The 24,499-nt window shown below is 40.4% G+C and overlaps 1 protein-coding gene and 1 long non-coding RNA gene across 2 annotated transcripts in view; both read right to left on the reverse strand.

Moving 5' to 3' along the window:
• Positions 1 to 164: 164 nt before the first annotated feature.
• LOC125178925 lies at positions 165 to 1,334 on the reverse strand. The gene is made up of 3 exons (XR_007157081.1): positions 1,324 to 1,334; positions 1,023 to 1,133; positions 165 to 384 (listed from the first exon to the last, which is right to left on the reverse strand). It is a non-coding gene; the product is annotated as an uncharacterized LOC125178925 (long non-coding RNA).
• An 18-nt stretch (positions 1,335 to 1,352) lies between these two features.
• Positions 1,353 to 24,499, reverse strand: part of LOC108677388 (integrin alpha-PS1) — a gene marked incomplete at its 3' end in the record, with an annotated part of 33,858 nt that continues 10,711 nt past the window's right edge. Inside the window, exons 2-8 of the mRNA XM_018165596.2 lie at positions 6,627 to 6,754; positions 4,650 to 4,750; positions 4,125 to 4,252; positions 3,614 to 3,822; positions 3,164 to 3,200; positions 2,644 to 2,765; positions 1,353 to 1,849 (exon numbers count right to left, since the gene is read on the reverse strand). Of these exons, the coding sequence (XP_018021085.2) occupies positions 1,353 to 1,849; positions 2,644 to 2,765; positions 3,164 to 3,200; positions 3,614 to 3,822; positions 4,125 to 4,252; positions 4,650 to 4,750; positions 6,627 to 6,754 (1,222 nt within the window). The remainder of the gene's footprint in view (positions 1,850 to 2,643; positions 2,766 to 3,163; positions 3,201 to 3,613; positions 3,823 to 4,124; positions 4,253 to 4,649; positions 4,751 to 6,626; positions 6,755 to 24,499) is intronic.

A 24,499-nucleotide genomic window follows, 5' to 3' on the forward strand; every position in this document is an offset into this window, starting at 1 on the left:
CCTAGTACACCCACCTTGAGGTAGGCCACCTAGTACACCCACCTTGAGGTAGGCCACCTCCCTAGTACACCCACCTTGAGGTAGGCCACCTAGTACACCCACCTTGAGGTAGGCCACCTAGTGCACCCACCCTGAGGTAGGCCACCTAGTACACCCACCTTGAGGTAGGCCACCTCCCTAGTACACTGGTGCCGCCCCATGTCCTCAGGGCGCAGTTGGATCTTCTTCTTGACGACGGAGGTCTGCGTGGTTCCTTCCTTCTCGAAGTAAACACGCGGCAGAGGTTGGTCGCGATACACCAGCTCCTCGATGCTGTAGGACAGCAGCAGTCCTGTGCGAGTGCCTGCGTCGTTGTCCATCTTGAAGCAAGCCTCGAACGAGAAGCTGGAGGACGGGAGAAAGTTTTTAATTTGGTATGAGAACAGCGAGGGGTGAGAACAGCGAGGGGTGAGAACAGCGAGGGGCGGAAGATAGTTCAAGACTTTTTATATTCGTCTTTGACGAATATTTTGAACAATCAAGCCTTGAACGAGGAGCTTCGGCACAAAAAACGTGGTTAAGGTTTATTAGAGCTGCTAAAAAGGAAGGTAAATTCTTAGATATTACTATCACCGGTTGCCAAATAGCAAGCCTCAGACGTGTAGGGAAATGATCAACGATGCCTTTCAATGTGTTGAGAGAATACTACATATAATACGAAGCGAATGCCTGGCTCTGAAAAAAATGAATTGGGTGGCCTATAAAGCTATCCCTAATTGAATTTATCAAATATTTCACGTAATTGAATACAAAGCTTAAATAAATGCAACCAAAAACAGAAAATGTAGCTTTTCTACCACTTCGTCGTCGAAAAGTGCGTTTCGAAAGAGCAGATTATCGATAAATATTTAAAATGCACAAATCTGGAGTAGCGAAAACAACGAAATTGGAAATATCAAAGAACAGATTGTCAATAAATGTATAAAAACAAAAAATATGATGAAGAACCACCAACGAAATTGGAAACATCATTTCCAACACACCAAGCTTCCTTGGCGTCCCAGTGGTCCGGACAGCCGGTCTTGCTGGCGTCGATGTCGTTGATGCCGCCCTCGGGCAACACCACCGTCGTGATGGCCACCACTGGGCGAGATCTGCATGTGAAATAATGTAATATTAAAACTCTTCGAAATATCTGAAGATAATATAAATTTTTAATAAGCTGATGAGCACTTTTTGTCACCCTATGAACACACTTTAGGCCTTCCTCTTTGGCAACATGACAGCACACTGTGCTCACCTGAGCAGCACACTCTGCTCACCTGAGCAGCACACTCTGCTCACCTGAGCAGCACACTCTGCNACCCCAGTACCTGAGAGGGCTCGAGCACCAGACCGTCAGCAGACCCCAGTACCTGAGAGGGCTCGAGCACCAGACCGTCAGCAGACCCCAGTACCTGAGAGGGCTCGAGCACCAGACCGTCAGCAGACCCCAGTACCTGAGAGGGCTCGAGCACCAGACCGTCAGCAGACCCCAGTACCTGAGAGGGCTCGAGCACCAGACCGTCAGCAGACCCCAGTACCTGAGAGGGCTCGAGCACCAGACCGTCAGCAGACCCCAGTACCTGAGAGGGCTCGAGCACCAGACCGTCAGCAGACCCCAGTACCTGAGAGGGCTGCAGCACCAGACCGTCAGCAGACCCCAGTACCTGAGAGGGCTCGAGCACCAGACCGTCAGCAGACCCCAGGTAGATGTAGATGGCGCCCCTGTCCTCGTAGGGCGCGCCGATGGCCACGTCAAGGTAACCGTCGCGGTTGAGGTCGCCCAGCGAAGTCATCGAGAAGCCAAATCTGCTCTCGCCGGCGGGACCTGTGAGTGTAAGTGAGCAAATTAATTGTTTTTATCAACAGGAAGGCCCGAACACAATTCTAAAAAACGTAACAGATCTGCGGCCATATATCAACCTATGTGGGAAGGATTTCATTCCGTGGCGGAGCTCAGACGGTTTAACGCCTTGCTAAAGATTCAAGAGAGAGAGAGAAAGAGTGAGTTGATCCTGGACACCTTCAGGAGACGAATGGATGTGTTCTAGGGGACAATTCATGATCGTCCGCCTCAGCACCACTACCGGCGGCAAGAAGCCAGCAACACCTGTCATCGCGCATCAGCTGGCCTAACTGATGGGCAGACGTGTGGTAATTACATACTGGTCCATGAGACCTCGGCATAATTACATACTGGTCCATGAGACCTCGGCATAATTACATACTGGTCCATGAGACCTCGGCATAATTACATACTGGTCCATGAGACCTCGGAGGCGCGGACGATTTGCCTATCGGGGCTGAGGGCGGCTGAATAGAGAGGCGGCACCTGGGACTGCCGCATCCGAAACACATACTAAGAATACTAAGGATATTCCGGTTAGGCACTCCACCGATTTTAAAGTATATTATAACTGCAATAAAAGGATGCTCATTTTCAGGTGCAGTTATTGATGGGATTTATCTTCGATTCTGGCGCAGGAGCGTCACAGGCAATATTGGTGCGACCGTTAATAAAATGGCATTATATTAATATACTATATTATATTAGAATATATATTATTATTAATATAACATATATATAATATATTGGAATTAAACATAATATATGAGCATTACCTTCGATTCTGGCGTAGGGAGTATCGCGGTCTATGCCGGTGCGACCGTTCGTGTAGACGTAGACCGCGCCTGACGCGTGCCGGGTGTTGTAGAAGGGAGCGCTAACGACCAAATCGTCTCGCCTGCCAGGGAAATTTAATGTTTATTTTCGTCAATCATCTCAAAAAAGTTTGAGTGTGATCATCTTAATTTTTAATTCAGCAAAGCAGGCTTCATTGTAAACAATTTTAAGCAAGGCAAAGTCGGGGGTCGAGAACTAAAAATTGGGGTTTTTAAAACAGTTCGAGGGCTATGGCTGTACTTTCAAAAGTTGACAAAAAACATGAATCGGCCTAAATAAACGTATCGGCCGGTATATCGTCTTCTTATTAATGAGTTAAGCTTGAAAATATGTCAGTGATTGGCTGCCAGAGATATGAACTCGTAACCATGGTTGAATCTTTGCTCGTAACTATATATGTTTGAAAGTACAGCTCCTGCTCAGGTAAATGCTTCTCGTAAACAGTCCTTGTTATGACACTCACCCGTCTCTATATAGCCCGTCGTCACCGAGTAGCCTAGATTCTAGAAGTACCAGAAGTAAACGCAACGGTTATAATACCGTAGCTGCCAATAAAATTCACGAATTAGACCATGAGCACTAGTGGTAATGGAACACTGAGTTATAAGTAGCCTGGGGCACTAAGAATATAATTAAGAGTAAATTTTGAGACAACTTTAAAAGTAGGCCAGCATTGTTGTCTAGAGGCGAAAGTACAATGAACGGAGATTTATTTTCTACCAGAAACTCGGAGCAGCAAAACTATACGAAATTTTACGTAAATATTAACTCATAGGAAAACAAATTTTAAGTATGTAGTCGTTGGGGCTGAAACATGAGACTACAATGTTTACGGAATCAACGAAAATTAACCCTCCCTGATAGTTGCACAGATAACAAGAACCAATAGATATAGTAAGTTCAGCTCACCCAGATAGCTGTATTTGTCCACAGGAGAATCGTTCTCTGTAACAGGCCCAAAGTATTGCGTCTTGTCCCTAGAAAAGAAGTCCTTAGAGATGTTGTGGGAGTGGACGGTCCCCCGCCAGGTGTAGGGGCCAGGAAGCCCCAAAACCACTTCATCCTTCAGGAGCAGACCACTCATCCCAGCCTGGCAGAACCCGTATTGTTCGTGGCCCCTGTGAATGAATAAGATGCAAATTTAGTTATGAATATAATTAGATTCGAAATGCAAACTATCTGAGTAGTTTATGCAAGAAATAAATCGACTGACACGAATTTCATCACGGCCCTTGTGATTAATAAATAATTTACATTATTTAATATACCCAGGAATCAGCAGACTTTCTTTGGGATAAAATGAAGCGGAAACACGGCTGTTTCCGCTTCATGTCGGAAACATGGCTGATAAAAAATATCGTGCTAAGGATTGACTTCGCACCTAAAATGGTTTATGAAAAGCAATACGACAAGCACTCACTTGGCAACGGCTTTACCCCTGCAGGGTTCCATGGTCTCCGTCATGTCCAGGTTTTGGTTGAGCAAATAACAGAGACCGAAGCCCCACTGGAAGCCTGGCCCGCGGTGCATGTAGCGATGCGCGCACACCTGCGTCGTAGTAAATTGAATTTTAAATAAAGAGTTTCGAGGAATACATTAATATAGAGTGAGCTGGAATGTGAAGTGGCGTCAAATTTCTGCTGAGATCTAGGACGATTACGCTTGCTGAGCAGCCGCGCTATGAGGCTTCATTCGAATGCCTGAAAGTGGCAAAGAGGTGTTCATGAAGAGGACCTTTCAGCGGCCATGCACTTTGATGAGGTGTACGAGGGCGAAGCTCTCAACTGAAGTTTCCATCGATCATTTAAAATTCCGACACACTAATTGCGTGAAAAGTTATTAATAAAATAAATTCGCAAAGGGAATAAAGTAAAAAAGAGAAGGCCTTATAATATGACAGTTGGCTTGATTATAAGAATATAACACGTCACCAAGAGCCACTAACCAGCACGTCACCACCAACACCTTGGCTCTTCACCGTCACGCCCAGCCATTGGTCGTCTTTGATCTCGTCGACGTTGGGCGGCAGCAGGTTCTCGTTGGCGTCTGAGCAACGCAAGACGAAAATCAGAATTATACATCAAGTTATTATATGACAAAATTTGATTTATACTGGTGATTTGTAGTCTTTCAACTAAAAAATGTGTTTTACGAATATAAAATCTTCTGCGCGGAGACGACTAAAATTTGCCACACATTTCAATTGCGATGACGAACTAGCTCAGAAATTACGTAACTCAGTATCTTTCATTAACTTTTCATCAGAGAATATCAGATGATCAGTATGAAAGTTGAAATGTAATGAATTGTAATTATACGTAATCTATAATTGAATATACTAACTAAACCTGATTCTTTACAGCGTTTTTTATCTAGGCTGCAAAAAGTTCATTCAGTGGGACAAATATATAGGGAAGCATCGAAACCATGCAGCCTTGTTTTATCAATATGCATTACTTCAACATTTCAAAACATGGTCGACACCTGCAAAACAGAACTCCAAATCAATTATATTGAAAATAAGGAAGAGAAATATAAAAAATCGGATAATTTAAAAGAATTGTGTACTCTTGGCCAGCGATGGGTCACTATACTGGTCACCGAGTCACTATACTGGTCACTATACACACCGAGTAACTGGTAGTTACTCGGCGAATGAGTTACATCCAAGTTATTCACCAAGTCTTCCCGCGCGTTGTTCTGTTCTGCTTAGGAGGTAAACCCGTGAGCAAAGCGGGCAACCGCAGCCACGCAATGAGTCGTGCGTCTGGCGTCACTTCAAGAGTTATCAAAGCAGGCGATCTCAGAGACACGATAACCTTTAATGAGCTCTTGAACTAAGCTAACCTGTGGATTTTCTGCGGCGGTCTGGCAATGGCATCCACATGAGACTTTTAAGATTATATTAACGAATAGTTATTCACATTTCACAACAACAATATTAACGAATAATAGGCAATGACAATTGACACAAAATTTAAGTGGTAAGGTAGTTAGAAGATATTTTCCATCTAACGCCAACAGAACTATCGGCCTACAAAGTATTGTTGTAGAAGAATGTGCCCAATCATGAACATATACCGAAAAACACACACTCATCAAACCACCAACCCACTTAACTAGTTGTACTACAACCAAATTAAACCATTCACTTATATGATTATCAGCCCAATGAGTCACTAGAGCATAAGCAACTCACACGAACGGAAGTTAAAAATGCATACTCATGAATCTACCAGCCCATTAACTTAATTGCAGCCAAAGCTGCGACCCAATAGCGCGCTACCGTTCACATCCGACGCAACGCAGGCCGCGAGAGAGCGGCAACCGCGACGCCTTGTGAGAAAGCATAAACTTGGTTGCTTGATTGACGAAGGTCGTAAGAGTGAGACGTGAAAGATTGACTGCCGAAAAATCACAATTGAGTGCATGAGCGAATGACTGCCTCGAGTTGTAGAAAATATTTGCCATAATTCTGCATAATTGGTCACGAAAATTTGAGTCGCTAGCTGTAGCGACGACTGGTAAAGATATACATTGTTATGCCATTAAACCAGCAGATATTATTAAACGGGTGCAAAGTAAAATTCTCATCTAGATGGCTAGAATTAAATAAGAGCAAGTCAATAACGTTATTCTCTCGATTGGGAGCTACAGCTGTTGTGCTAACCAGAGTTGAGAACAGAGTTGAAGCAGCGATGTTGGTGAAGGGTAAACTTTTTATGACCAACATTATAATGAATTTAACGACTGGCTAACAAGTTTTAAGCAATCATTTTAACAGTCACAACTTGGTCGGCACAGCACGCACCGTGTAGGTGCAGTTTGGTCGCAATAAGGACAGTTTGCTATGTTCCAAATCTTTATAGTTATCCACTAAATGAAGCGTCGTTGGTATCCAGGATGCGGTCTCATGACCCACCTTTGAAACCGTCGGTGTGGACCTGGACGCAGTCGGAGGAGTTGGACGTGAAGGGACACTTCCAGAGGGCGCCCGAGCGGTGCGTGCCGGGCTGCAGGTTGTGGTCCTTCGGAGCGCCCACAAGAAGCCTGACAAGAAATGAACAGCCGTTAGAAAAGTCATCAAAATACTTTCGTGAAATCTTTGCATTGTTACACCAGATCTGCTCCACTAAAAGATTACGAAAATTTAAGATCATATTTCGTAAAAGTCACCAAATACTTCGTGAAATCTTTGCATTGTTACACCAGATCTGCTCCACTAAAAGATTACGGAAATATAAGATCATATTTCGTAGAGACCAACCTGATGGAACGTGTACATAGTGCACATTCTCTTTGAACTTGAACTATAATCCGTACATACGTAAGGAGACTCGTACTTTATTTAATCTGTACTCACTGTTTGCGACTTGAACCACAATGTGTAGCTACTTTTTGGGATTAGAAACGAAATTTTTATAAACTGTTTTTTGACTTAAACCGTAATTTGCACACACTTTTTGGGGCTTAATTGAAGCGTACTCTGTAGAAACATTTTGGGACTTTGGAGAGCACTCTGTACCCCCTTTTTGGGGACTTGAAAAGTATTGCGTACTCAAATGTTTATTTTTGATGCATGCTTCGTGAACGCTTCTGGAATTTTCATGAGGGTAATGTAATTGTAGCACTTTAAAATTTTTCATTCTAAATATATTTTTCCTGGTCAAAAATTTTATTTTTTGCTACACTTCTCGAGTCTCACATGCCAGCTATTGACGTAGCTTTATTTTCACCCTGGGCAGCACGCGCGACACATGAAATGCAGCTCGAGCTGGGGGCTGTTGATGCTATCGGGCCGACGGTTCACTATTGAAAATAACGAGCGCTTCGTGGGTGGCTGGTATATAATTCGTGACTTGGCCGACGATAATTCGGTTGTAATTAAAATGAGATTAAATGTCAGTTCTTGCAGCACACAAGCTCATATGAGCGTTCAGGAGCGCGATAGTTTAATTAATGGTATGGAGACGAGAATGATATTGAGTTTCATAAAGAGCAACGCTAAACTGAACATTTTCTCAACATAAAAAAGTATCATTTATTTATTGAAGTCATAAACTGAATGCATTCCGCATTGTGAAGAAATTGTGTACATATATTTTAAACTTGATGATATAGATTAAGAGAAGTATATCGGAAATTGCCGGATTCAATATTTATGTATAGGTAACGATCAGCTTACGCACCAAATAAGATTTGAAAAAATTTTAATACCATTATTAATGCGTAAAAATTACACGATCCTATATTATGTTTAACAAATAATAGCATCATTAGCATCTATTATTTAATTGGGGACATATCTCATCCTAGAAACAAATAAATATTTTCATTTATTTTTCACGTAGCTGATAAGAAGTTTTGCAAATACTTATAAGTATTTAAGAACAATGCAGGAGCACAAAATTATTATATACTGATATATACTACATTAAAATTGTAGAGTAAATAAGTATTGAATACCGAGAACTCGACGGCTGGGGCGCTAGCTTATCAACGTTGCGCTTTCACTGGGGGCGACATAATCGCAAATTCTAGCCGCACGGCACTGGCCATTCGTCGGCCACCAATAAATCGCCTGTAATTTGCAGCTCATTGAATGCATCAACAAAAGTGCAATTAGCTTAATCCTCGGCATCGTTGATCATCGCCACTGAAAAAAAAATGCGGGGGCAGCAGGCGACAAATTTTATGAAAGATAATTTCGTTATGTGTCGGCTCTGAAGAGCGAGCGATCACAGATATATATTCTATTATAAACTAATTTTAATATGAATTATCCTATATCATTCTAAGTTTACGAACATATATTTAATTAAATAAATAAGTGGATTTTTTTAAAACGGCAAAGCCATGGAGTCAAGAGACGTGAGATTCAAGTGAGCAGCGCCATTCCCGCGATGATAATAAATACATTTTATTACCACGAGTATCAGCTGGCAACCCAATTACGTTGAGCTTTAACTTTGGTAAATAGTGCATGACGCCACGTACGCATTCCTACAGCGACGTAGCGGGATCGGCGCGTAGAATACGACCGCGCATTCCGACGTAGCGATTCTATGCGCAGGGATCAATGATGAGCGCGGGTAGCTGGGCTGGCAACTGCTACACCTATAAGAAAATTATACTTTTTTACGCTAAGGGCTTCTAATATTATAAGAATTAACGAGGTTTAGTCATATGAGAATATAATATTAAGAGAATGAGAATACATCTAATAATGAAATATTAACACTAACCATTTAAGGGCGGCTTTAGAGTCTCTTGATTGTAAGACAAACAAGGTACAATGATATACAAATTTCTGGCATCAAGAAGAAGTTAAGTAACTTCATATATCTTGCAGTGCTCCGCATTAATACCATTAATTGCAGTCAACATACAAATCTTTTATTTCTGCATTGCCTGTATGACAATTTATCTATCCAGTTAGACTTTGCTGCATGCTTCCAGGCTTGTATAATCTAATGAGAGCTCGTCCTCAACTGAGTCGCTGCAAATAACCACACTCATTGAAATTATTCAGACATTGTCCAAATAGCGATGCATTTTTGTTCATTCTGACCCAGTTTGGCAGGGCAAAAGGGCATATCAGTGAATATGCGCAAGCTATAAGTATCCACAATAAGATGAATAAACTAATGGAGTCAGAACAGCTCAATTGCTTCTCTGCGCAAACTCGCAAGTAGAACAAATGTAAAAAGAGGTTGTAGTTAGAATAAAATTATTTGTATAATTCGTTAAAAACGCTCATCCGGTAGCAAACATATAATGAACTGACAACTATTTTACCAAAAAAAGTTTTAAATGTGGAATTTCATTAAAAATTTCAACCGCTTATTATACTTATTCACTGTTGAGAATCTTGAGTGAGATTCTTCCACCTTATTGATACCAAATATTTACAACCATTTCGAAGTAAATAAATACATGAACTTTGCGATAGAATAAGAAGTCTGAGCTTTAACTTTCGATGCAAGAGATTGATGATCGGCACGAGCCCATCTCACAGAGTGTGTACGCGAGAAGGCGCTCAACGGATGCACCTACGCCAGAACAAGATTCTGTTTCCCTATCGCGATCAATTGTAAGCGGCGGAGTGGCGAGATCGCGGGTGAGAGCTTGGGTCAATAAACATGTATTAAACACGTCGCACACGCCGCACTTATATATATAGCTGCGCGGTCGCAGCTCCGTGGGCGTCGCACGTTATGCGCGTGGCCGTAGAATGGACATACTTCACTGTTAAAAACAAACACATCAACAAACTTTAGTGATACCTTATTAAAAAGGAGGAGATTCAAATGTAATAGAATATGCGAAAAATTACTTGGTTTCGATAACGTTATTGACGTGTTTGCTTTTATATTCTTTTACATTAAAACGTCTTTGCTTTTATATTCTTGGTGTATAACCGACTGCTGGGTGGTCCTGATGAAGTTTCAATTTCCAGTAGTGAGAACAGATATGAGGGAAACGCAGGCATATGACAGGCAGGAATAATCGGGAATGTGGTAAAGAAATATAAAATAAATAAAATCTGTCTGCGATTCTGAAAGATTTTGGTAACGTGGCGTAAAAGATGATCATGAGAGTAGCGTGTGCCCAAGCTTAGCCGCGCAAGCGCCGATTCTCGACCACGCATCGGCCGATTCTCAACCGTGCATTGGCCGATTGTCGGCCGCGCATTGGTCGATTTTCGGCCGCGCATTGGTCGATTTTCGGCCGCGCATTGACCAACCATGAGCGCTTGCGTGTGGTATTTAAGAAGGCGACGAGGCGCAATACAGCGACGCACACCGCGCACAGCAATTGCGCACGAGCCTCGAGCTCAAGTCGAGGGAAAAATGAGTTTAGAACAACAAACCAACGACCGTACTCCGACATCAGGCCTTGACTTCACCGTACTGGCAACAGCTTCATACTCATTCCTACATCACTCCTACACTGGAACTTACTGGTAACAGCTTCATACTCATTCCTTTACTTCACCATACTGGCAACAGCTTCATACTCATTCCTACATCACTCCTACACTGCACCTTACTGGCAACAGCTTCATAATCATTCCTACATCACTCCTACACTGCACCTTACTGGTAACAGCTTCATACTCATTCCTTCACTTCACCATACTGGCAACAGCTTCATAATCATTCCTACATCACTCCTACACTGCACCTTACTGGCAACAGCTTCATACTCATTCCTACATCACTCCTACACTGCCATTTCCTGGTAACAGCTTCATACTCATTCCTGTACTTCATCGTATTGGCAACAGCTTTATACTCGTTCCTTTACTTCACCATACTGGCAACAGCTTCATACTCATTCCTACATCACTCCTACACTGCACCTTACTGGCAACAGTTTCATACTCATTCCTACATCACTCCTACACTGCACCTTACTGGCCACAGCTTCATACTCATTCCTATATCACGCTGCTAATTTTATATTATGATTGGTACAATAAGCATTATTACGTGCCAAATAGGAAGAAGTGAACTTGTTTAGGAAAATTTAATTTGCAGAGGCTTCAAGCATCCGACTGTGAACAGTAACACCACTCTGTTATTTCTTCATGTTTCCAAGAGAATAATAAGTTGTTAGTAGATAATTTTGCAATTTCATCATCTAGTCCTGAACGGAAAATTTAACGAACGGAAAACAGTTCTCAGGCAAAAATCCCATGTTCTCAAAATAAATTTCAACGCCTGAGTCAATCAACTGAGTTAAAACCTTGCAATAAGCGTGCCTGAACCTTCAAATTAATATATCTTCCCATAAAGTAGGAGTAGCGTGTGTCGTAAAGTAAGAGTAGCGTGTGTCGTAAAGTAGAAGTAGCTTGAATGGTAAAGTAGGAGTAGCGTGTGTCGTAAAGTAGGAGTAGCGTGTGCCGTAAAGTAGGAGTAGCGTGTGTCGTAAAGTAGGAGTAGCGTGTGTCGTAAAGTAGGAGTAGCGTGTGTCGTAAAGTAGGAGTAGCGTGTGTCGTAAAGTAGGAGTAGCGTGTGTCGTAAAGTAGGAGTAGCGTGTGTCGTAAAGTAGGAGTAGCGTGTGTCGTAAAGTAGGAGTAGTGCTGTCTCTTATACACATCTAGATGTGTATAAGAGACAGGTGCAATGCCGCCCGTCAACAGACGGAGTCATACCGCTTGTCAACAGACGGTGCCATGCCGCCCGTCAACAGACGGTGCCATGCCGCCCGTCAACAGACGGTGCCATGCCGCCTGTCAACAGACGGTGCCATGCCTCCCGTCAACAGCGCTCGAACCAACAAGTCAGGCGGCAGGCTACAAGCATTAGTCATAATTAACAACAATGTCAGATGAGCCTTGCCTGTACCTCGACTGCATTAGTCAATGACTTCTCCTCCAAACTCTTTGACGACCAAAAAAATAAGTAGATTTTACTGACTCAACATAAGCTGGAAAATCATACCGATCAAGACGGTGGAAAATGAAGTAGAATAAATGGAAGTAATCGTATATTACGAAGAAAAAGTTGACGGAAGTTTTGTAAGTGTAATTATATACCTTACATAAACATCATGTTTCATATACATTTATTCGTCTACCTTTGCCATAATCTTTCTTACGGTATCACATGCAAGCATGCAATTACGCACCTCGCGTACTCCAGACACATGCTTGTAAAACACACGAGAAAACAGCAACTCTCGCAGCAAGGTGGAATTCAGGACGGGTAATATATGAACAAGAACTTCCATCATATTGAATTATATATCATGAAACTATAACTTGTCTCGTAGAATTCAAGGCATTTTTTTTAACTGAGCAAGGTAACGGGCTGGGTTTATCATGATTATATGTACTACGGTTGCTAGAATTCCGACGCGCGTCATATGTACACGCGCCCTCAGAGATACGAGAGAAGCAGCATTCAAATTCTTTCTCTGCTCACATAGTAGTAGAGGAAGTGTGTCACTATTTGAACAATATGCCCCATTAATTTTGTGAGTGGAGGACTGCGGCCGTGGTAGGTCCAGACTCTGGAATTTACGTGCAGGTAATCGGCGCAAAAGATGGCGCACTTAATGACAATGGCAAGAGAGCCTCCAAATAATGGCCTGCACAACCCACGATTATGCAATGATTTACTGGACTCGCATAATTGGTCGTGTCAATCGAGAAACCTCATCAGGTCGCATTGAGGGCTAGCAACTGCCCCGCTTATTTTCACTTCATTCTTTTCAACATGATTACTGCTTTCTACCGACGTAGACATATGATAAAGGCCTTGTACACTTTCGGTTAATGAGCATTCATCAATTAATGCGATGTAAGTCGTGATTAACTACAAATGGCTGTATTATCTTTAAAAATGAAGTAACCTCGCAGAAACAATATGTTAGAGGAAAATGTTGAAGACAGATAATAAATTAATAATAGCAAAGTAAACAGCTTTTATTAATCATGTACAATAAATGAATTATTTTGAATCTCCGTAAGATACATTCATATCTACATACGGTACGCACTTAACTCTATTGACTTTTGCACTCTAAATTATGTAATCGTCGAGCTCAACAAACGATTAAGGATATTAAATGTGACAGTTGCAAATTGCCACCGCAAACGTTAATCATTTTAGACTGTCCAACTGCCGTGCGATTTTGACCCCGTGTGAGAAAAAATTGCTGGAGAATTTATTGTCGGAACAATAAATCAAGTAACAAATTGGTTTATCGCATGCGTAAAAACATATTATGGTTATATTAGAATTTCCGGCTAAGTCCAAAATTTTAAAATCTAGCGCCCTGGTCTCCTCCTCCTCCTCCTCCTCCTCCTAAATTTAGCAAAATCTCAAAATCTTCAAATTTGCTTAAGCAAGGCGTGGGCACTCGAGAGTGGCAATGTGGGATAACCTCAGACGATAGCCTGAAGTGGTCACGAGCGCAGGGCCGGCACAGAGATGTTGTTCATCTCGATTTGCGGGACCCGTGCCAATGATAACACACTTATCGTCATCAGCTTATTTCCCTTCATGAGATCGAGTCCTGCAGGTATTTACATATGCTTAAAGGCATCGATCGAGCAGATCCTGTGCGTATATACAGTGCAGTCGACAGATGAATAATATTGAGTAGGTACGACAACTTGGTACGGTACCTGATTAGGTATTAGAGCTTGGTTGGATGCGTTACATCTTGATCCTTTACACCAACTTTAAAGCTCTCACTTAAATCTTCCTTGGCGTTGTATGTAACGCTCGCAGCAAATAAAGTGGATTTTCAACAAGCGAAACGTTGGACAAATTAACCACAAAAAAAAACCGTATTCAAGAAACACGACAGGCAAATCTTCGACAAGGAGCTGAAAGCCGAATGCTCAGTGAAAAACCAACATTCGACGTTAGGTTGGCGACGCAGTCGTTCGTACGCGAGGATCCCCGTACAAATCCTCCGCACAAACTCCCCTAAAACGACAAACTTGCGGAAAAGCACGGCAGGTAAAGACTGCTGTTGGGCTAAGCAGCGACAGGTCATTAGTGTACTTCGAGCTTCAGGAAAAAATAGCTACAAGAATCTACGGAACTCTGTATGGTCGTAAATATGGTTAATTGAGCATCCGTGTCAGATGAAGCTGATTATGATAAATGCTACAAGTTGGGGCAAATAGTCATTGTGATGCTCAAGATTAAATGCCGTGGGAATAGTAGTTGTTAAATTTACGAAACTAATAGATTAATTTGCAATGAACTCAATGCATCTCACTAATTATTTAGAAAAAATGAGACGCAAATTCACAACTACATTCGTAATCAGGATTCCCCTAGATGAAATAGAACTTGAAAGCTGAATTCGAAAGTGCAATGACGATCACGATCTATGGCACAAACTTAAAAAAATATATTCAAGAAAAATTTTTGAGTAGAATCGGTGACACAAAAATCGAAGCTACAGATCAAAATTTGCTACGGATGGAAATTACAATATAGACAACAAAAAGTTCAGTTTTTTCCAATTAAACGAACAAGATTAACGATCTCTCACAAAACGAGGTGAAGAAAGATTGTAAAAAAGTCCCCACATTCCTGCAGCACAAACTGATCAAACTACAGCAAGCAAGACTCAACTAACACGCAGGCAGCTAGAAGCTAACATTCTGAACAGCGATAGGAGATCGTTAGTCCTGCTATGACTGTAGCGCTTACGATTGTTGAACCTTGTTTCAACAGCAATGTTGCTTGGACTTGATTCTTTCAACAGCGTCGCCGTCAACGCACTCATTCAACTTCGGCGCTCACGCACGTCGCACGTCTATCGCCAACACACGTATTTTACGTCTTCTCCTATCCGTTTGTTCCATAAATACGTAACAAATTTTGTCGCTGAAGTTCTTCACTCGCACAACTGTCGGAATATCTTTCAATATTCGTCCTAAGCCACGTTCCTCGCAGCACACGCGTGGCGATAGATATGGTAAGATTTTTCGAAATTTAAAATAAATGTGTCGCTTCTTACATGATAAAAAGTAAAATTATTTACTTTTTTTTATCATATCGATGGTGAAGCATTTCTTTCGAAAGTGAAATGAAAAAATTTACGAAAATCACGAATAAATCTACGAAAATTTATCACATAAATACAACTAGTAAGTTGTGGACGAAACAAATTTTCCATTATCTGTAAAATGCAAATTATGTTCATGTAATTGCATCAATTGTGTCAATGCCCAAATTTAGGATGATGGTACACATTTAACTTCTTTGTCATCTACCCGCGGAACTTTGTAGGTGTTGTGAAGCCTGCATATAAGCATAACGTATTCAATCCTAACACGCAAGAAAGTTCAACACACAGCAGAGGCAGGTCGAGCGCTGCATGATACATTAATAAGAAACGAGCATCCTTGTGGTTTACGACTCAAACCATTATCAAGTGAACGATGCCACCTACCTTGAATGTCACCATAATTCGCAGCCATTATTCGCAGTTTGTTCCTTATTTGGACATGGTTCATCCGAAGCCTTGTAACGAGGTGTCCCCAGACCACAGCCGAACTTTACACTTCAGGCTTCACGAGATCTGCTGTATATGTACGTGCGATACCCAGCGCAAGATACGTATCGTTACTGAACCAATTTATGCTATTATAAAATGACTAGCCTTGCGGAAGTTACACAATGAGAAACGTCACATCGAAAACCCAAATAGGAACATGCTCCGACTGCTGAAATTAGCCGACATCACGGATACTTATCTCTGAATCGAATCAAGATTTCGAAAACAAATTGTCAGGAAAGATACAAGTTTTGAATGCGAGATTTGTAGCGCCGAAAACGCTGCAAACCCAAGAAAGAAACGCTGCAAACTCAAAGAAAGAATAAACGAGACTAAATGGAAATTCTACAACTTAGACAAAAGATCTATATAGAATCCTGATTAATTTCATTTGAAGTTGTACCAAGTCGCCTCCATGCGTATGATGAATATACTTGCCTATGCTGCAGCGAACATTGTACTGGTTCAGTACGTGAGCCCGTCCAAAATTTCGTCGATATCTTTACGCAATTTCGTATTTCATCTAGCGTGTGTTTGATATTGAATAAAGCACTACGCTCCGATGAAAATTTGGTCGATTTTGACACTCTGATTTGAACGGATAAGAATAGACTACGTGGTATCCTAGCCTAACCTTATTTTACCTCTATAGTTTTTTTTAACCATTCACATTTTCATGTGCAGCTAGGAAAACTATTTCGAAATTTATGTATTAATAGCAAGTCTTTTGCATACAAATAAACATTTCTTTTCCAGTCAACCACGAAACACCGCAAAAAAATAATTTAGATGATTTCAGAACCCCGATTAATTTTTTTTGCATTTTTCATCTATAAATAATGAAGGCAATCATACGGAGAATAATACACGCAATGAACATCTTAGCAATCTCTCCGGACTCAGTTATCACCTGTATAATGCAGTTGTATTTTTGACTAATTAGCAATAGCTAGAGAGAACAACTTGCTGTCAATTGTTAAGGAAACCAAAGCTACTTTCGCCCATGGCTCTCCTCAAACACAAAGCTTTTTGCACGGCCGGCCAAGTAAGCGCGGTCAAACAAGGGCTTGAACTTAAATCAAGTGCACTGTACACACAGAACTCACAGTCATTCACACACAGACTCAAATGAGAGATTGTGAATCCATGAAAAGATGCGAGCCGTGGTACTGTAAAGGATACGAAAAGAAACGAGATGTCTTTCGCAAAAAATGATAAACTTTCTAAAAATTGCTCTGGTCAAGTACCGAAAAATAACAAGTAGGATCACAAGGATTGACTATACGTAAAAATACGTTAAGCGGCATGCTACTTAAATGATCCCGCTATATTCAGCTCGAATTGGACATCTTGCAGAGATGAATATACGCTTCTAATTTGAACAGACATGTAGGACGTAATTGATAAACATTCATTACTATAGTAATTAGACCATGATATTAACAAAAAGTAAGCCAATCTATACGTAAGTCATAATAATTAATAAGCACAGTGCAGGCGTGGCCGCATAGCGTGCGTCAGCGTCATCACGCTGCACTCTGCATGCATGATGCTTCATGCTAAGCGTGACTGCCACCTTACCATGAAAATAACGTCATTAAAAGTATTGAATCAGGGAAATTATTTCTGAAAAGTATTGCTATATATTTAGGAGTATGAAGCACTCATATCTTTAGCAAGTATACGTATACTATAGCTAAAGTGCATATGCTGTGCTGACCCATTTATAACTCTAATGCAATAACTTTTATCTATAATAAAAATTGTGCAAATAAATAAATTAATCGCAGCTCACTAAACAGCTTTAGCAGAAAGCCTGTCCATGTCCTAATCGTAAAAGATTCAACACAATCGGATTGTTTCGTCAACAGAAGCGCTCACAAGATTGATCTTCCGTCATTTATTCCCAGCGCAATCCAAATGCGCGCGTAAGGCGATCAGGGCATGGAAGTGACAATTGCGTTCTTCCTATTCTTTCAGACGCGAAAATCCTCGCTAAGTGGATTCGTTTGTGCCGCGCAATGAAGCTTTCGGCAAGACGACCGACATGAGTAAGATTGATGGCCTTAAAATTGTCAAAGATTGTACACAGATCCAACTCTAGGTTCGATATATTCGTGAGATACAAGAACGAGGGCGCGATAATATCGCTTTCATATCGTAGTAGATATAAATTTAATTTACTTGCGTATCGGTTCTCGTAAATGGAAACTCACATTTCTATCAGCAATATTTAACATAAAATTTGAAAATAGTCTACCCGCTTGAATAAACCTTACTAGAGGGCTTCGTATGATAATTAATCTACGGACGTAATTTTTCAATTTATGATGCAATCATAATCAACTAACTCCATGCTCAAATTTCACCCATTTTCATGAATACACACGATATAATTTGGGAGATTTATTTTCATTGCAATTTGCCCTAAGAAAACAAGTTGGCATTACCAAATCTTTTATTAGCAAACGGCATGACATAGAAGCAGCTTCTCCTGTAAGCAACGCTAAGGACGATAAATAATACATCTTCTGAAAGGGCCACGTTTTTGAACGTGAGTTCTAGTGAAGCGCCGTTGGGAAGAATCGGTCCCCCGCCGAGACCGAGTTTCCCACGATGCATATCGATGCCCGCCTGGGGGGGGGCCGGGCTGTTCCCTCTTATCACTCATAAAAATAAGTGAGACATGACCAAATTGCGATTCAGTTCTAGCCCTTTTGTGGGTCATCCTAACCCAGTTTGCCGCGGAAAAATGCGTTTCAGTGTTACGTGCAGAAAAATGCGTCACTATTTGGGCAATACCACCCATTCATTTTTCTGAGTGTAAACGCTGACGAGTGTATAATGAATGTCTCATACAGATACCTATAAATGCATTCACTTTCACAATGTTATTCCTCCCTGAATAACAATTCTGATGGATCAATAAAATATGAAGTTTTGTCTTCGATACCATGCAGTTTACAGTAAGGTACATTGCAATCACGAACGACGGACCTTTACATTAACTGATAATGGGGACACATGAATTCAATCACAGAATTTTATTTTTGAATTTTATTTTATGGGTTTGAACATGCATGGTTGATTAGACAAACAGTTGATTTTTGGACGAACGTGGTTAAAACTATAATAATGGCCTTTTCCTCAATATTCCGTTATATTTAAACTGAAATTCTACATAGAAGTGGCCTTAAAAATCCGGACACTATAGATGTTATGATTACTTACTATCTGCATAATTCAAATGACTACATTACTGTGTAGATTACTATCTGCATAATTCAAAGCTTCGTATAACTATCGTCATAATTTACAATAACGACTATAGCTGTAATAATATTCTGTGCCAACACAAGGCTTTCTCCCTGGCAATACACAAAGTGCGTCGCTCAACATGCAGATCATGGATAAGAGTGCGGGCGTTAGCAGCTGAGAGCGCCAGGACATTGGCATCGCTCGTAAAGAGAGGCAGCGCCGCCACAACCACGAGCTTCATCGGGTCGTTGCAGATCACAACGAACGAGATCCGAGTTTTGTTGGGCACTGCGAGTGTTGCAATCACAGGTCGTTATGGAGCTGCCCTCGGGCCAACGCCTGGGCGCAACCGATATTGTAAGCTGGACCTGGACACTTGAAGCCGTTATGAAAAAAAGTTGCGGCTCGGGCTAGGCGTTATAAGGCTCGGGTTTAGGAATAATACGGACGCCTAGAGTGAAGATTACTAATTAATAATAGCTTTTTTGATAGGGACTTGTTTCTACTGCAATTTGCAGGCATGACTGCTTACACGAATTAAATCTTAAATCTTAATTAAATCTAATCTCTTACACGAATTAGATTAGCCTACAAAATTCAAAAAGTTAATTACTGACAAACAGTAATAATATTAGACGAACACCAATACATAAATTTTTTAATTTTTCTTGCATATTAGTTCAAGTCCTAAGTAAATGTGAGCTTCTGCACCGTTATTAGGCTGACTCAATTGGAAATAGCATTTATCGACAAGTCTATTTCTCGGATCATATCAAGAGACAAAAGAAATCAGACTCTCATTGAAGCGACTTTATCAGATTCTTTTAGTCCAGTGAGCCCTTCAATGAAATGCAGTTAATTTAGCATAAAATATATAAATTGACTTAAGACTAAATAAAAACTATGGCCAGTTATCGGAGGCTCTATCAGGGAAGACGACCAACGTATTAAAGTGCAATGCGTGATGTATTATATCAAAGGACGGTCTGGTGTTTGTGTTATAGCAAATATCTTCTCTAACTTTCCACTTCGATCTTAATTGCACGGTGCAGAGAAAAGAAATTAATTGAATTAATTATAAATTTGAAAAAAAACATACATATTAATTATAAATTAAAAGATTAATACATAACTTGCATATTAATAAATTTATTAATTTTGATTTGGGAAGATGGCTTTAGCAATATGTTTTAATGTTTAGTGATATTACTCAATAATACTAATCTCAAACAATGAAGTTTACGGTTGAAATATATTTCTATTCGCCTATCCTCTGACTGCGGTCTTCATCGATTACGGTTTAATACATGCATACGGTTTAATTACGGTAACGATTACGGTTTAATACATGCATACGGTTTAATTACGGTAACGATTACGGTTCAATACATACGGCTAGCAACAAACGTCCCATATGTTGTTGATGCTTTGCTGCGCTGAGGTCGACCACTATAAAGCTAAATCACTACCGGTACCATCGCGCTTGTGATAAAGATTCCGTCGGTTGCAAAATCTCTCCAGCGTAAGTAATCAGAAATATTATTTGAAAGGTTATCCACTATTTAATGTCGATGTATGATAAACTACTTATTAATTTATTAATGTTGGATGAAGAGTTCGTTGTCGTGAAAATTTAATACTGAGAACAAGTTTCGAGACTCACCAAAACTAACAATTTTCCGCTGATTTCACGTCTTCTAAAATGGATGACGTCGTGGTTAAATAAAAGTTGAAAGAAAATTCAGGAAAATATGTTTTATCAACCTTAGCGTTAAGCTCGGTGTTACAGTGAGCTAATGCAGCGACCGTTATGATACATAACAGAAATCATTCAAGACACGCGTGCATTACGTACAGTACAACGGAAGAATAAGAACTTAATGCCTTATCAACGCTTCCATTACTGATTGTAATTACATCAACATAAAATTATATGAACGCCATCCTAATTGTTACCTCGAGTGGTCAAATTCTCACAGATCTTTCAACCTTCAAATGAGTTCGGTCAGCCCTGAACAATCACTAATAATATTAAACTATGCATCGTGACCGACATGTTTTACCTTAGTAATCACAACAGCAACCCGAGCTTTGTTAATGCCTGCATATGGAGATACCAGTATTCAAACCACCTCATCCATTCACCGCTGAAAGTTCTTCCCGAGCCTAGTAAATGTAAACTCACCTACATCATATAACAAGCAATATTTATGTTATTATTACTATCATCCGATTATAATGAAAGTAATTATAAAAGTTCGAAGGAGAGATAAATGAAATAATGGATATTGCTATTATCGTTGAAGCATAATGACACTAATGCTAAATGTTCGAAGGGAGAGCAATACAGCGATGCGTTTAACAGGCCTGAGGCTCTCGAGGCTCTCGTAGCTCCATTAGCGACGCGCGCTATCGCTGCACGCCGCGCTCTGTACGCTGCTTATCGCCGCGCCCTGCCACCGCTTAGGCTCCTGCCACCGTACCTCTTATGCCACCGTAGCTGCCACTTGTTTACAATCATGGCACTATTATAGGCAGCTGTAATAGTGCTATAACAGTTGTAAGTGATTATTCTATCACTTGCTTACAATCATGGCACTATTATAGGCGGCTGTAATAGTGCTGTAACAGTTGTGAATATTTCACCGTAGCTACTACTTATTTCCGATCATAGCACTATCATATTCTACATTATTTATAATTTATGTACAAGTGAAGAAATTATATTTTCAAGACCATATAAAAACAAGTGAGCTAATGTGGAGTCTTATCAAGCATATTTAGCATTCAACCCTTGTCGGACTCGCTATATGACTTTAAACTTGTAAAATTATGCAGCCTGGTAAAGGTAATAATAATGTATATAGCCACATAATCGACAGGGTTTGCACCTACGTCATCTGCCAACATCACATACGAATTTATGCATAGTCAATTTGCCGCATAAATTCGCTCGGTCACGTTATTCATATAGAACACCCATTGAAATGTTTTCCAATCTAACAAAAGGTTAATATAAAAGTAAAATATCAAACTTTTCTGTCCAACCCGAGAATATTGAAGCTGTAGGAAAATAATGCTAATAGAAGGAAATTAGAATGCAGAACAATTCTGTGTGGCACGTTTCTAGCTCGGAGTTCGATTCAGCGCTCTGTACGCTGCTTATCGCCGCGCCCTGCCACCGCTTAGGCTCCTGCCACCGTACCTCTTATGCCACCGTAGCACAACTTGTTTACAATCATGGTACTATTATAGGCGGCTGCTATAGTGCTGTAACCGTTGTATGTGATTATTCCACCGTAGATAGCGCAACTTGTTTACAATCATTGCACTATTATAGGCGGCTGTAATAGTGCTGTAAAAGTTGTAAGTGAATATTCCACCGTAGCCTCCACTTGTATCCAATCAAAGCACTATTATATTCTAAATTATTTATGAATTATATACAAATGAAATAATTATACTTTCACGGCCTTATAAAAACAACTGAGCTAATGTGCAGTCTTATCTAACATATTTTGCATCCAACCCTTGACGACTCGCTATATGACTTTAAAGTTGCAAAATTATGCAGCCTGGTAAAAGTAATAATAACGTATAGTCTTATAATTGAAAGGGTTTGCACCTACGTCATTTGCCAACATCATATACGAATTTATGCAGTGTCAGTTTACCGTATGAATTCGCTCAGTTACGTTATTCATATAGAACGCCCATCGAAATGGTTTCAAATCTAACAAAAAAGTAACGTAAAAGTAAAAAAGCAAAAATTTCTTTCCCACCCGAGGATATTGAAGCTGTTCGAAAATAATGCTAATCGAAGGAAATATAGAATGCAGAACACTTCTGTGTGGCACGTTTCTAGCTCGGAGTTCGATTCATGTATTTAACAACATTTACTTCCATGCTGCTTATTCCAATCCAAGTTAATTTTTTAATTTGAATCTTTAATTAACAAAGGATTATCGGATCCAATGTCTATAACCGTTTCTCAATTTAGAGCGTGTTAATCCCATGCTACATATTTAAAGGCTTTGTATTTACTTCTATGTTCCGTATCCCGAGCAGCAGCATTCTCGGGTGCCAATTTACTTCATTCGATGACGCGCCACGTCTTTCTAACCAAGTAAATAACTTTATTTCTCAGTCTTGCAAGACGTAACTTGTATGCTTTAGCCACTACGGCTGACCGCAGTGACTGCATCGCTATATCAGAACTTCGAGGACGGAACAAGTGTGCGAGGTTGCTGCTGTCCGCTGGAGTGACTGATCACGTCTCGATATGGTGAGAGACGAACGTGCTACCTCTACACCAGCATGACTCAATATTTCTATTTCTTCATACGGTGAAAGTAAAGAAACTGTGAACTTATAAAAAAGAAAATTTAATATATATTGATATTAGTTACACATGCGTTTTCGACTTATCGCTTGCACGCAAATCAGTTATTGATGAAGTTCGGTTATCATTATTATTTTTTATATTTGGCGCTTTGGCGTGACGCTTTCTTGACTTTTAAATTCTTGGTGATCCTGTGATTTAAGCAGACTAAGAACTTATGATATATATAATAAATATAGATATAAGAACTTATGCACAGAAAACTTTCTCGGCCGCAACCCTACATAATACGAGTACTAGACGACCAACGAGTTATCATCTCTCTAGTGACATGAGACAATATTTATTTTGATACAATACGAATAATATTTTCGGACTCAAAATAAGATTGATCGAAGAACCTCTAATATAATGGTGAGCTTCCAGATCACCGCATTACTAAAAAAATGGACGGTAGTCGAATAATTACGCTGGAAGAAAGATAAAATGGATCGAGCAGCCACCAACATAATGGCGCGCCTCCAGATCACGTACATCGCGTGTGAAAACAATCAACACTGAGAGGAAATACATGGCATTCTTGAGACATAACCAGACCATGTCTCAAAGCATTACAATCGAGCAACTTCATCTCAAGACGCAAGATGAATTCAATAGGCTTGACAACACTTGACAGTCTCACACTTGACAACATCGAACTCAACGAGACCGTCGCTCTCACTGTGCTATATAGGAACCCACCAGAATCGTCTTCATGGAGTGGCCCGCCATCATCTTACCGACAATGTCTGAAGCCCTCATATCCACGCGTTGGACTCCAGCTACTCATCTCATAACTACCGCATTTTCTGAACTTTGCGATTGTTTCGGACTTATTTTCACGGTTCAAAATTTTTGTGTTGCATCATATTTACGTGTGTCATGTACTTATTTTTACCAAAACTTCAGTATTCAATGCTTCCTATAACCTGAAAATGAATGTTGTCACATTCGAAACGTCATTAATAAATTAAAATTACTACTTTAAACCTACATTTTAATCAACCAACGTCACAAAAACTGTTTGACCCTGAAAATTCAAATCAATGACTTATCTGGTAATTAACCACCCATGTTTAAACAAACAAATTCTGCCATCTATATAATACTAATTGGTCTTT

Source organism: Hyalella azteca, unplaced genomic scaffold (assembly GCF_000764305.2).
Source record: "Hyalella azteca isolate HAZT.00-mixed unplaced genomic scaffold, Hazt_2.0.2 contig13715, whole genome shotgun sequence".
NCBI lineage: Eukaryota > Metazoa > Arthropoda > Malacostraca > Amphipoda > Hyalellidae > Hyalella > Hyalella azteca.